Below are 15,203 nucleotides of genomic sequence, written 5' to 3' on the forward strand. Positions count from 1 at the left end.
AGTGAGTGCAGAGGGTGTGGGTCGGGAGGCAGGAGTGAGGATGGCTGGAGGGGAGCCAGAGGGCGCAGTGTGAAGAGACGCAGAGGGGAAATAACCCCAGTAGTGGAGGCGGTGACTGATGATGAGAGGAAGAGTTAGTGGTCACGAGTGTGCTTGTGGGTGTTGAGCCTTGGTCAAGCTTCCGTCACTAGAGGTGTGGGAGGGTGTAGCCCAGGAGTGTACACACGGTGTAGTGAGGTGTACTGTCCCTGCAGGTACGAGAACTTCGTGCTCAAGTCTGTGCCGCCGCCGCCCCTGCCCCCCGACGTCAGCTCCGCCACCTGCGCCTTCCCCAGGAGTCTCCACGGCCACTGGCACCACACCTACGTCGCTGATGACACCGTCGTCTTCAAGGTCAGTCCGTAACCGTGTTGTCGCATTTTGCTCCACTGGATGTCTCCCCCGGACTGACTTGGTGTGTACATAATTGGTGACCGTGTGAGAGGTGTAGTAACACCCCCCACGGAGCACAGCCCCACGGTGGTGGTGGAGCAGCCCCCACGGAGCACAGCCCCACGGTGGTGGTGGAGCAGCCCCCACGGAGCACAGCCCCACGGTGGTGGTGGTGCAGCCGCCACGGAGCACAGCCCCACGGTGGTGGTGGAGCAGCCGCCACGGAGCACAGCCCCACGGTGGTGGTGGAGCAGCCGCCACGGAGCACAGCCCCACGGTGGTGGTGGAGCAGCCCCCACGGAGCACAGCCCCACGGTGGTGGTGGAGCAGCCCCCACGGAGCACAGCCCCACGGTGGTGGTGGTGCAGCCGCCACGGAGCACAGCCCCACGGTGGTGGTGGAGCAGCCGCCACGGAGCACAGCCCCACGGTGGTGGTGGAGCAGCCGCCACGGAGCACAGCCCCACGGTGGTGGTGGAGCAGCCGCCACGGAGCACAGCCCCACGGTGGTGGTGGAGCAGCCGCCACGGAGCACAGCCCCACGGTGGTGGTGGAGCAGCCCCCACGGAGCACAGCCCCACGGTGGTGGTGGTGCAGCCCCCACGGAGCACAGCCCCACGGTGGTGGTGGTGCAGCCGCCACGGAGCACAGCCCCACGGTGGTGCTGGAGGCTCCCTCCTGCACCTCTCCCTCCCTCTGTGCTCCCTCAACCTTTTAACATCTGGACGGGCTCTACAAAATTTTCAATACTTTACATTTTCTGTTTTGTGAAAATGGCGTTCTTGTCAAGGGTGTGTGTGTGGGGGGGGGCACAGGTGGGAAGTATAACGCTCCCTCTCACCCCCTTCTCACGCCCACGCCCTTCTCACGCCCACGCCCTTCTCACGCCCACACACCATGTCGCATCATGACTTCCCGTAAAATGTACCCTCGTAATGTTGGAAGGTTTAGTTGATGACCAAGAGATAAACAGGTTGTGGTGACCCCGTGATGTCGCTCGACCTGATATATGAAGGGTCATCAGCAAGTGGGTAATGTTGGGCAGCAGCAGGAGCAGCAGTGAGGACGGGCGCGTCTGCCCTTCTCACCGTCTCCACAGTGCTCACAATACACCTGCCATAAGCAGGCGATGAGTCACAATAATGTGGCTGAAGTATGTTGACCAATCCACATACGAGAAATGATGGGACGACGACGTTTCGGTCCGGCCTGGACCATTCTAAAGTCGATTGTGAGAATGGTCCAGGACGGACCGAAACGTCGTCGTCCCTTCATTTTCTAGTATGTGGATTGGTCAACACACCTGCCACAATACTGTGTACCTTATAAACATTGACAGCTGTAATAATTCAACTCTTGAGGATACATCCTCAAGATTTTATATCCTTATTGTGAGGATAAAAGTGAGGTTCTCCCGAGTAGAGAAGCTCCGACGTAAGGTATTTAAGCGGCGAGGTACAAGGCCCTGACTCACTTATCTGAAGCGTTACCGCTGTCGAGCTCCCTACTGATAACCAAGTATTTATAGTCACTAATAATACATTCTGATGAATGTTGGTACACTAGTCAAGAGGGAGTCCACAGCACTGCTTGGACCCAGACGAGTGTAAGGTTATGAACACGGGAGTCCGGCCACCAGGCGGGGGTCGGACCTGCGGCCACCAGGCGGGGGGGCGGGGGTCGGACCTGCGGCCACCAGGCACATGTCGCAGTACGGAAATGCCATACATATTTGATTAGAAAAGCGAGAAGACTTTGCTTATTATTATTAACATCTTTATTGACAAAATTAATTACAATTTTGCCTAATCTGAGGATTTCGATTAAGTCTTATTAAAGTGAGGATAATGCTGGTATTGACTGTCACGCAGGACAGAGGGTCATACATAAGACAATAGGTCTAAACTGTAGGCTGAAGCACATATATATATCACGGTTACAATCAATGTTTTAATGTATGGATATGTGAAAACAACTTTCTATTGTGCACTGCCACACAAGGGCAGGGATGGGTTCATAAGTGATGCAGCTTAGAAGTGATATAAATAAAAGTTGTTCTTCATTCTTTAAAATGGACAAGCAAATTTTGGATAAATTGTTAGGATGTCGTCCAGAACACCTGAGTCAATGACATAGTTACACAGTTGGTGGTACAAGAGGCCAGGAGGTCTAAAGTCCTTTACGGTTTCACATTTAACAATATAATGTTCTAGCGAATGCATTAAAGGTTTATCACAGAGTTTACAATCTGAGTATTCTGGTAGTGGCTCAGCCTCACTAACCTGCCAGATGTGTGTATAGCCAAGGCGAATTCGCGCAATGACTACATCACATTGCCTGGTCCGGTTACTGTGCTGACCATACAAATACCTATTATTACAAAACTTGTCATAACTTTTAATACTGCAGCTTTCAGGTCTCTGGGCATTTCTTAGTTCTTCTAAATCTGAATTAATTTCTTTAATTTGTATGTTTCTAATAACTGCATTAGATAGTCCAAAGTCATAATCAGTGTTTTCTTTCCTGCAAGCCTCATTGGCCAATTGATCTACAAAGTCATGTTTTCCAACTCCAACATGGGATGGGATCCACACAAATTTTATACAAGAATTATTATCATTGGCAAAAATTACATTCCATTTAATATTACAAGCTACTTCCGACATACATTGTGATGGGTTATTTAAGGACTGCAGAGCACTTTTAGAGTCACAGAAAATAACTCCACCACCATTGAGCTTAAGGTAAATTTAATGGTAGAGAGAGACATCGGTAGAATGATGTAGGTAGTATATGCCGAACCTGGCAACGTCCGGATGGCCGTAAAGCACTCGAGTATAATAGCCTTCCTAGGGCTATATAGAACCTACGTGAGACCATGCCTTGTGTATGCAGCCATGGATCTCCCACCTGAAGAATAAAACTAAAGAAAACCAGAAAAGTACAATATGCGGAAAGGCTGGTACGTTTGAAGTGTGTGGTGAGCTACGAGGCGGTGCTCAGAGCTGGAGCTCAACACTGTACGAGAGGAAGAACAACGGGACAAGATAATATTCTAAAGACAATTGGAGAAGCAATTATCTATAACTACTAATTTATATAACTGGTATAAGTATCAAGTATAACTTGATGTTTAAGCGAGCCGTAAAGGCGCGTGGAGAACTTCTCAAGTGTAAAGCAGATGAATATATAGGTCGGGTTAAAGGAAGTATTTGAAGCAAAACTAGATGCCGAGATTTTAAATGTCAATATAAGAAACTGGGAGGCAAGTCATTACATTAAATTACAAATTTTTAGAAAGGCGGAGCCTAGGAGCCGACGCTGGACGTAGGAGCAAGCAGATCTTGGCGGGCACAATAATGAATCACGCCTTCGGAAGTCCCCGAGGCAGGATTTTCGGTTTGTAAGCATAACAACTTCTTGAGAGCAGAGTTCAGTGCAGTTTACTGTTGGCCAGATGTGTCCGGGAGCTTCTCCGGCTGGTAGTGCCGGATGGAAGGTTGTGTGAGGAGCCAGTCTTCTGATCTGTACATGTGTGTTCAAAACTGTAAATGTTATATATTGATATTATTTAATACCAATGTTGCAGGATGGCAGTCAGTCAGGTTGACTGCCGCGCAAGACAGTCCGGATGTCGTCCAATTATGCAACAACTATTTCATTGAGGAGTTGTGACTGTTGACTGGGTGGAGTTCGTGGGAGGAATGGTGCGTAATGTTTGTGTCAAGGTCAGACTACCTCCGGCACGTGAAGGTGTTGGCGTACCCGCGTCTCCTGCCTCGCTGATGGGCGTGCACGGTGGGAGTGACCTCGTGGTTACCCCCACACACACATTTTACTCTCAATTGCTCCCATATTAAAGAGGGCGTGGCATGGTAAAGCGGTGTGCTGGAGCCAGAACAGCCTTTCCGGGTCCCAGCGACGGCCACTGCGACACGCCCGCCCCGGCCGCCGCTCTCCTAGTGTTCCCCTGCTCTACACACACCACACTCACACTGTTCCTACCGCTCTTTGTGTCCAGCAGCCCGTTCTCCTGATCCACCACTCAGTACAGCATCCATCCTCGACCCCCCACACTGTGTGAGAGATATATGGTCTTATAAAATGTTGCGCCCTCCCTCCCAAGGCTGTCACATGGTGTGGCCCCCCCCAGGCTGTCACATGGTGTGGCCCCCCCCAGGCTGTCACATGGTGTGGCCCCCCCCAGGCTGTCACATGGTGTGGCCCCCCCCAGGCTGTCACATGGTGTGGCCCCCCCCAGGCTGTCACATGGTGTGGCCCCCCCCAGGCTGTCACATGGTGTGGCCCTCCCCCCAGGCTGTCACATGGTGTGGCCCCCCCCAGGCTGTCACATGGTGTGACCCTCCCCCCAGGCTGTCACATGGTGTGGCCCCCCCCAGGATGTCAGATGGTGTGGCCCCCCCAGGATGTCAGATGGTGTGGCCCCCCCCAGGATGTCAGATGGTGTGGCCCCCCCCAGGCTGTCACATGGTGTGGCCCCCCCCAGGCTGTCACATGGTGTGACCCTCCCCCCAGGCTGTCACATGGTGTGGCCCCCCCAGGCTGTCACATGGTGTGGCCCCCCCCAGGCTGTCACATGGTGTGGCCCCCCCCAGGCTGTCACATGGTGTGGCCCCCCCCCAGGCTGTCACATGGTGTGGCCCCCCCCCAGGCTGTCACATGGTGTGGCCCCCCCCAGGCTGTCACATGGTGTGGCCCCCCCCAGGCTGTCACATGGTGTGGCCCCCCCCAGGCTGTCACATGGTGTGGCCCCCCCCAGGCTGTCACATGGTGTGGCCCCCCCCCAGGCTGTCACATGGTGTGGCCCCCCCAGGCTGTCACATGGTGTGGCCCCCCCCAGGCTGTCACATGGTGTGGCCCCCCCCAGGCTGTCACATGGTGTGGCCCCCCCCAGGCTGTCACATGGTGTGGCCCCCCCAGGCTGTCACATGGTGTGGCCCCCCCAGGCTGTCACATGGTGTGGCCCCCCCCAGGCTGTCACATGGTGTGGCCCCCCCCAGGCTGTCACATGGTGTGGCCCCCCCCAGGCTGTCACATGGTGTGGCCCCCCCCAGGCTGTCACATGGTGTGGCCCCCCCCAGGCTGTCACATGGTGTGGCCCTCCCCCCAGGCTGTCACATGGTGTGGCCCCCCCCAGGCTGTCACATGGTGTGACCCTCCCCCCAGGCTGTCACATGGTGTGGCCCCCCCCCAGGATGTCAGATGGTGTGGCCCCCCCAGGATGTCAGATGGTGTGGCCCCCCCCAGGATGTCAGATGGTGTGGCCCCCCCCAGGCTGTCACATGGTGTGGCCCCCCCCAGGCTGTCACATGGTGTGACCCTCCCCCCAGGCTGTCACATGGTGTGGCCCCCCCAGGCTGTCACATGGTGTGGCCCCCCCAGGCTGTCACATGGTGTGGCCCCCCTCAGGCTGTCACATGGTGTGGCCCCCCCCCCCAGGCTGTCACATGGTGTGGCCCCCCCCCAGGCTGTCACATGGTGTGGCCCCCCCCCAGGCTGTCACATGGTGTGGCCCCCCCCAGGCTGTCACATGGTGTGGCCCCCCCCAGGCTGTCACATGGTGTGGCCCCCCCAGGCTGTCACATGGTGTGGCCCCCCCAGGCTGTCACATGGTGTGGCCCCCCCCAGGCTGTCACATGGTGTGGCCCCCCCAGGCTGTCACATGGTGTGGCCCCCCCCAGGCTGTCACATGGTGTGGCCCCCCCCCAGGCTGTCACATGGTGTGGCCCCCCCAGGCTGTCACATGGTGTGGCCCCCCCCAGGCTGTCACATGGTGTGGCCCCCCCCAGGCTGTCACATGGTGTGGCCCCCCCCAGGCTGTCACATGGTGTGGCCCCCCCCCCAGGCTGTCACATGGTGTGGCCCCCCCCCCAGGCTGTCACATGGTGTGGCCCCCCCCAGGCTGTCACATGGTGTGACCCTCCCCCCAGGCTGTCACATGGTGTGCCCCCCCCCCCCCCCCGCGGCTGTCAGCCGACACACACTGTTGAACCATGGACTGGTGCTGTGCTTTACTCCCTAATTTCAGGTAATGACGAGTTTCCCCTTGTATTTAATTGATAAAAGTCCATAGATTCCAGCGATGATTTGTAAGAGTTTCTCTTACCTCTCTAACTCTAGAGCAGTATTCTCTCGGAGTTGAACGTTTAATAAGCTTGCATGTGTGGCAGACTGTGGTTTACATGGCGAGGTACTCCAAGTTTACACTGCTCACTCCTCTGCTGGACACTTGTTAGTCTCTTTGTTTACCCTCACCCGTCATGTTGAGCCAGGAGGCACTTCTTCAACCACCCTCTCTCCTCCTCTCTCCTCCCCCCCCCTTCCACTCTTCCCCCCCCCCTTCCACTCTTCCCCCCCCTTCCACTCTTCCCCCCCCCTTCCACTCTTCCCCCCCCTTCCACTCTTCCCCCCCCTTCCACTCTTCCCCCCCCCTTCCACTCTTCCCCCCCCTTCCACTCTTCCCCCCCCCTTCCACTCTTCCCCCCCCTTCCACTCTTCCCCCCCCCTTCCACTCTTCCCCCCCCCTTCCACTCTTCCCCCCCCTTCCACTCTCCCCCCTTCCACTCTTCCCCTCCCTTCCACTCTTCCCCCCCTTCCACTCTTCCCCCCCCCTTCCACTCTTCCCGCCCCTTCCACTCTTCCCCCCCCCCTTTCACTCTTCCCGCCCCTTCCACTCTTCCCCCCCCTTCCACTCTTCCCCCCCTTCCACTCTTCCCCCCCCCTTCCACTCTTCCCCCCCTTCCACTCTTCCCCCCCCTTCCACTCTTCCCCCCCCCCCTTCCACTCTTCCCCCCCCCTTCCACTCTTCCCCCCCCTTCCACTCTTCCCCCCCCTTCCTCTCTTCCCCCTCTCTTCCCCCCCCCTTCCACTCTTCCCCCCCCTTCCACTCTTCCCCCCCTTCCACTCTTCCCCCCCTTCCACTCTTCCCCCCCCTTCCACTCTTCCCCCCCCTTCCACTCTTCCCCCCCCCTTCCACTCTTCCCCCCCCCTTCCACTCTTCCCCCCCCTTCCACTCTTCCCCCCCTTCCACTCTTCCCCCCCTTCCACTCTTCCCCCCCTTCCACTCTTCCCCCCCCTTCCACTCTTCCCCCCCCCTTCCACTCTTCCCCCCCTTCCCCCCCTTCCCCCCCTTCCACTCTTCCCCCCTTCCACTCTTCCCCCCTTCCACTCTTCCCCCCCTTCCACTCTTCCCCCCCCTTCCACTCTTCCCCCCCCTTCCACTCTTCCCCCCCCCTTCCACTCTTCCCCCCCCTTCCACTCTTCCCCCCCTTCCACTCTTCCCCCCCTTCCACTCTTCCCCCCCTTCCACTCTTCCCCCCCCTTCCACTCTTCCCCCCCCTTCTGCTCTTCCCCCCTTCCTCTCCCCCCCCTTCCACTCTTCCCCCCCCCTTCCACTCTTCCCCCCCTTACACTCTTCCCCCCTTCCACGGCCCTTCCACTCTTCCCCCCCTTCCACTCTTCCCCCCCTTCCACTCTTTCCCCCCCCTTCCACTCTTCCCCCCCTTCCCACTCTTCCCCCCCTTCCCACTCTTCCCCCCCTTCCACTCTTCCCCCCCCCTTCCACTCTTCCCCCCCCCTTCCACTCTTCCCCCCCCTTCCACTCTCCCCCCCCCTTCCACTCTCCCCCCCCTTCCACTCTCCCCCCCCCCTTCCACTCTTCCCCCCCCTTCCACTCTTCCCCCCCCCCTTCCACTCTTCCCCCCCCTTCCACTCTTCCCCCCCCCTTCCACTCTTCCCCCCCCCCCTTCCACTCTTCCCCCCCCCCTTCCACTCTCCCCCCCCCTTCCACTCTTCCCCCCCTTCCACTCTTCCCCCCCCCCTTCCACTCTTCCCCCCTTCCACTCTTCCCCCCCTTCCACTCTTCCCCCCCTTCCACTCTTCCCCCCCCCCTTCCACTCTTCCCCCCCCCTTCCACTCTTCCCCCCCCCTTCCACTCTTCCCCCCCCCCCTTCCACTCTTCCCCCCCCCCCTTCCACTCTTCCCCCCCCTTCCACTCTTCCCCCCCCTTCCACTCTTCCCCCCCTTCCACTCTTCCCCCCCCCCCTTCCACTCTTCCCCCCCCCCCTTCCACTCTTCCCCCCCCCCTTCCACTCTTCCCCCCCCCCCCTTCCACTCTTCCCCCCCCCTTCCACTCTTCCCCCCCCCTTCCACTCTTCCCCCCCCCCTTCCACTCTTCCCCCCCTTCCACTCTTCCCCCCCCCCCCTTCCACTCTTCCCCCCCTTCCACTCTTCCCCCCCCCCTTCCACTCTTCCCCCCCCTTCCACTCTTCCCCCCCCCCTTCCACTCTTCCCCCCCCCCCTTCCACTCTTCCCCCCCTTCCACTCTTCCCCCCCCCCCTTCCACTCTTCCCCCCCCTTCCACTCTTCCCCCCCCCCTTCCACTCTTCCCCCCCCCCTTCCACTCTTCCCCCCCCTTCCACTCTTCCCCCCCCCCTTCCACTCTTCCCCCCCCCCCTTCCACTCTTCCCCCCCCCCTTCCACTCTTCCCCCCCCCCCCTTCCACTCTTCCCCCCCCCCCTTCCACTCTTCCCCCCCCCCTTTTCAGGACCTCTACACTTCTTGCTGTCTGTCTTTCGAAAACATTTGTGATATTGGCTTTGATTCCACTACTTGTATTACGTTAGGGTGAAATTTTCCAGTTGTCTCAGCTCTTCATATTTGGCTGTGACTTCGTGCGCTTGGTGGGTGTTCGAGAGGGAGACTAGGTATTTACCCGAGGGCCGCTAGCTCTAGTGGCCTCGACCAGGACAGGAAGCCGATGGCTTGTTGAATACCGGTAACCCCCCCCCCCCCCCATTTTCCTTTGTGATTCTCTCCATAGTGGATTTTAAAACTTACGAGTTTTGGTGTTTGCGGCTTCCATGGGAACCGCCTACCCATGGCTTCCATGGGTAGGCGGTTCCATGGGTTTATAACCCTGTGTTTAGAAAGCATTTCCTGTTCTCAGTCCTTCATTGTTGCTTGTTGAGCTTGAAACCATTGCTCCTTGTTTGTGTTACATCTAACGTTTTGAAGAAATTGTCAAGATCAACGTCCTCCAACTTGTTCAGTATTATAGCGAGTAAACAACATACTCTCTCCAACCTCTCATTAGCGTAACGGCACAACTGATTAGCACTAATTACGAAGCTATAATCTTTGCCCTAATTACAGGTAACATTTCTTTCATCCTTCCAACCTATTAGAGGACAGTGAGGTATAGTTCAATTATATAAGCAATTGGAAAGCGATTTAATCATCACTATAATTTCCACAGTGATTCAGTTAACTACAGTTCAGACGCTTCAGAGTTACCAGACATATTCAACCTCAAGAATGTAGCACTCGGCGTGTCCAGTTCCTACCGACACCCCAAGATACTACAGCTTCGACACAGAGCAGACTGCAAACTACGACCGCATCGAGCTACAAATGCTCTCGTTCCCCATCGAGTTTAGACACCCAACATGCCCCATTGAGTCGCCCCTCTCTCCAGCATAGAGCTCCACGACTTCGGCCTCACTCAGCTTTCGAGACAACTTGAAGCAGAGAAGATTGCTGAATAAGCCAAGTTTAAATGAGCAGCAGCATCTACACGCTCATTTAAAGACATCAATATGGCTGGGAACCTAGAAAAAAACTCCACTGTCTTAAATCTACTAGAGATAAACAGCCAATGCTTAATCTCGACTACCATTAGATGGACTGGATTAAAGGACTCCAGAGCCATGAGGGCACTCATAGAGTCAACAACAACAAAGTAGGATTGACAGTGAGAAAGCAGACGACAAAGAGCATAGAGAATAGCATAAAATTCTGCCATGAAGATGCTAGTCTCCAGAGGCAGACGAAACATAGAAGTGTGATCAGGAAAAACAGAAGCCTACGCTCTCTACAGACTTAGACCCATCGGTGAAGATGGAAATGGAGTGGGAGTGTGAAAAACTGTTAAAGGAAAAGGCGTTTCTGAACTGTAGGAGGGGCTAAAGCTTTAGTGAAGCAGGTCAGGGTTTTACAAAATTTAGGAAAGAGGGACCCTCCTCAGGGGCAAGGATGGAACAACGCGAGGAGAAATATTGGTAACACTAACCGAAAGAGAATTTTGTATGTGAGGCAACCGGACAGAAAGAGGGAGGTGGAGAAGGGGAACAGGGACAACAGGAGGGGTAAAAGTCAAAGCACGACATAGGCGAGAATGAGGGTGGTGTAAGGTAGCGAAGACAGTAGCGATCACGGCGGTCCTGGAGAGACAGGACGCCAGTTTCAACATACAGACTGAGGGTAGGGTCGAACGAAAGGCACTCGAGCTGAGGTGTAACCCAGTGTGGTGCAAAGCATAAAGACGGCGAAGAGTAGGAGGAGAAGCAGACGAGCAAGAAGGGCAACCATAATAGTTTAGACAGTATGAGAGAGGAATGTAGAGAGAAGAGCGGGCGCCTATCTGTTCCCCAAGAAGTATTGGACAAGACCTTAAGTAGGTTAAGGGCCTAGGAGCATTCAACTCAGAGGTAAGAGATATGAGGCGACAAAGACAAACAAGTGTCAGATTAACCCCAAAAGCTTAGCAGACTCTTCATATACAAGAGGATAACCATAAAGTGACAGCAGGACGGAGAACGACCTGTTTCCGAGTAAGTCATAGCACAAGTCTTAGTTGCAGAGAACTCGAAGCCATGATTCGCCGTTCCATCCTTGCCCCTGTGGAGGGTCCCTCTTTCCTAAATTTTGTAAAGCCCAGGACGACACAGCATCAATCGCAAGTTGAAGCCGTCGTTGAAGGAGTCTCATCACCCCGACAGCAATGGATAAGACCATCAACATAGAGCACTGAGAAGATGCCAGAGGGAAGGGAATGAAGACGACCATTGAAGGGCAACAAGGAAAATAGTAGTGATCAGAACACTACCTTGGGGTACACCGTCATATTGCCGAAAAGAGGCAGAACGCTGTACCAAGCCTCACTCTAAAGGAACGAGTTGTGAGGAAACTTTGTAGGAAGAGGAGGAGATTACCACAAAGGCCAAAAGAACGGAGTTGGGATAGAATGTGGTATCTCCAGATGGTGGTGTATGCCTTTTCAAAGTAAAAAAGGACAGCGACAATGGAGGTCTCGCAGCAAAAGTAGTACGAATATAGACCTCCAAGTTCACCAAGACATCCATTGTGCTGCGGCACTTGTGAAAGCCAAATTGAGAAGGGAGAGGTGGTGATAGTGTTCCAAGAACCACATCAGACGGACTTAACCATATGCTCAAAGAGTTTGGAAACGCAACTTGGGGGGGGGGGGGGCAATGGGGCAGAAGTCCTTAGGGGAATGTCCCAAGAGACCCTGGTTTCCAAATAGGAATAACCACCGCCTGAAGCCAGTCCTCGGGAACTGACGATGACTCCCAGATACAGTTATACAGATTTAGTAAATATCGAGGTGTGCATGAAGGGAGATGGCGAAGCATCTCAATTAATATCATCCGAGCCCGCTGTTGTAGAACCACAGAGGGCTAGGGCAGACTGAAGTTCGGAGAGAGAAAGGATCATTATAGGGAAGCTGGAGACGATTGTGAAAGTATAGGGGAGAAGATTCAAGAACGGGCTTATGATTCAGGAAAAACAGGAAGATGAGAACCGGAGTTAACAGTCGAAAAGTGAGAACCTAGTTCGGTTCCCGCCAAACCACCGGATCCACAACAAAAATACCACGGAGGTGAAGGACTGGCGAGACATCTGGAACAAACTTACTCACTATCTTGCGGGTTTTCTTCCAGATCTGGGGCAAAGGAGTATTGGATATAATCATGGAGACATAAGATTTCCAACTCTCACGTTAAGCTGTATGAATGGTCCTATGAGCCACCACACTCGCTTTCCAAAAGAAAATAAAAGGAGTCTAATATGGTGTCGTGAAAAAGAGGAGGGCTCGAGGGAGAGGCAGAGTGGAGAGGTCGGAGAGTAGCATATAGGGTGAATAGGTTCCAGTCAGCCTTGGCAAACTACCACCTAGGGAAGGAGAGAGGGGAGGATAAAAGGAGAAAAAGGTGACAAGGATGGAGAAATGGTCACTGTTATGGAGGTCATAAAGAACCCGCCATGTGAAATCTAAGTAGAGAGACAGTGAGCAGAGAGAAAGAGTACAAGAGTCCACATGAGTGGGTTCACCAGAATTTAGAAGAGACATGGAAGGAGAGAGGACAAACGGTTCATGAAGGTGGCCCCGGGTGTTTGTCAGAGCATCACCCCAGAGGGTATGACGACAGTTGAAATCGCCCAACAGGAGCACAGGCTCTGGTAAGGAGTCTCATAGATGCCCAAGATCAGGAAGAAAGTGGGACATTTGGGAGGAAATAAATGGAACAGATTGTATAACATTTACTCTAAAAAATGCTGGCTGCAGAACATTGGAGAAGCGACTGAAAAAGTAGGGAGACAAAGGGAATATCGGTACAAATCAAGATAGCAGTGGAGTTATTGGCTCCAGCAGAAGGTGGGGGGGGGGGGGGAGGAGTAACCACAAAAGTAACCAGGACGAGCACCAAACATCGGCTCCTGGAGACACACAAAGCGGTGAAAACTGTGTTGTCAGAAGTTGGAGTTCATGAAAGTTGGCATAAAATCCACAAATATTCCATTGAAGAATAGACATTGTCAAAAGGAGAGAACAGCAACAGAGAACAATGAAAAAACAAAGGCAACAAAGAACACAGCATACTAGAGAGGATCAGGACCAGGATCAGTAAAATCAGGGTTAGGGGGCATAGGTAAATTGAGCAAGGACGATGGAGTTTAGGGAGCGGGAAGACAGACCAGAGGCGGGAGGACAGTGTCCACAGCGGGAAACGGGGGAAGGCAAAGGAGAGAAGCAGTCAAGGGAAGCAGGGGGAGGGGCCGCAGAAACAGGGGGGAGCACACCTCAGCAAGGGCAGCAATCAAGAGATAGAATTGAGGGCTAAAGGAACTTCTAAAGCCGGAACAGGGGGCTCGACCACCGAAATAGGAGGGACGCAGTGATAGGGTTGGAGTCAAAAGGTGGAGGAAAAAAGTGATACCTTCTTACCAGCTGGGGAAGGAGAGGAGGAGTCAGGCTTACATTTCTGACTTAAACACAGGTGTGCCAGCAGCAACTTACTGGGCGACAGTATCCAAAGTGTCAACAGTAGAAGAAGAATGGGAGCAAGCAATGTGAAGATTGCTGAGACAACATGAACAACAGCCTGGACAGACGGGCAGCATGGAGGGCCAAGAGATGGGGAGGGCTGGGATGAAGGATTGGGAGTAAACGGGAAAGACATCATGAGACACGGCAGACTGGGAAGGAAGGAGAGAAACACCAAATGGGGAACCAGGAGGGGGACCCCCATGCTACACAACGTAAAGGAACAGGGAAGAAGTTGGTGGGCGAGTCCGGGTCCAAGGCCTGGAAACAGTTGAGACAAAGAGGAGGGAAGGGTAAGGAGAGAGAGAATGCATCACATGAGTATAAGATATGTTAGCGAAAGGGGAAAGATGGCAGACTTGGCAACTCGCCTCAGGAAAAGAAACAATCGCCGTGCTTCAAATTAAGAATGGCTTCTGCAAATTTGTAGTGTATACACGCGTGGGAGATGGTAGGGTGGGCGTCATTGCAATTGAGGCAGTGGGCCTGGGGAGAAGAGCACTCTTGACTTAGTGACCCAGTCTCCACCCATGGGGGGCATAGAGACACTACACTTGTGCATTTGAGGGCACCATGCCCAAATTTCCAGCACTTATTGCAAAGTCTAGGAGAGGGAATGTACTCCTGAACGGAGCATCGGGCACCAGCAAAAATTATAGAAGGTGGAAGGGTCCTACTATCAAAAGTGATCTTCACAATGCAAAGAGGCTGATGACGATGACCACGAGGGGGGTCCAGTGAACTATCAACCTAAAGGACAGAATGGCCTTGGGCTTCAATGATATGCTTAATATGCTTGTGTGTCTTTCAGGTCCCTAACACCAGTCTCAACATGGTGCAGGAGGATAACAGTGCCAATACTGGCATTTAGCTGAGCATTTTTGGAGACCTGAACAGGGGTCTTCCCAATGCTGGACAATGCGGCTAAGTGGGCAGCTGCATCCTGAGGAGCAGCCATAATGACACGGGTGGGGTTAAAAGTAACAGAAGCATCCACCGAATCAATAAGGTGTTTATGAAGAAAGAAATTGTCAGGACTTGTAGAATCCAGATGGTTGAGATAAGTGTTTAGTCCATCTAGCAGGACCAAACAAGGTGTTGCACGATCCCTTCCAGTGCTCATACATTCAAGGACGTCAGTGGCCTGAACTGAACTTGAACAATGAGAGAAGTAGCCGCTCCAGGGGATGAGGTGTCGGGAGGGTCCAAGGAGTAGCTTGGTCTGGGCACAATGTAGCGGGGGCTACAGAGCCTGGCCTTCCAACAGTCTGACTTGGGGGCCTGGTCGCCCACCCTACAAGCCTGGGAAGTTATAAGAGTATCATTCAACGGCATAGAAACGAGGAGGCAATAATTTCATTCACAAATGAGCCCCCATACCTACCATGGAGCCACAAATAGAGGATAGGACATCCAACAAGAGACAGGCTGGGGCCCCCTAGGGGTGCATCGGGAGTATACGCCGCGCAATCGCCGTCTAAAAAATCGCCAGTTCGTCGAGATCGGGGTCAGCAACGAAAGGAGGATTGACAATGAGTCCTCTTGCTCACACCATCGGGTACCACAGTTCTACGGGTGTGTGTGTGTGCCTCCTCAAACACCCAGGCATCAAAGCAGAAGATATC

At 54.2% G+C, this 15,203-nt stretch overlaps 1 protein-coding gene across 2 annotated transcripts in view; it reads left to right on the top strand.

Moving 5' to 3' along the window:
- LOC123745431 (uncharacterized) overlaps positions 1-15,203 on the top strand; it is a 299,139-nt gene that overhangs the window by 137,091 nt on the left and 146,845 nt on the right. For both annotated transcript variants that reach the window (XM_069300864.1, XM_045725999.2), the window contains exon 7: positions 255-393. In XM_069300864.1, the coding sequence (XP_069156965.1) occupies positions 255-393 (139 nt within the window). The remainder of the gene's footprint in view (positions 1-254; positions 394-15,203) is intronic.

The sequence above is a fragment of the Procambarus clarkii genome, chromosome 44 (assembly GCF_040958095.1).
Source record: "Procambarus clarkii isolate CNS0578487 chromosome 44, FALCON_Pclarkii_2.0, whole genome shotgun sequence".
Taxonomy (NCBI): Eukaryota; Metazoa; Arthropoda; class Malacostraca; order Decapoda; family Cambaridae; genus Procambarus; species Procambarus clarkii.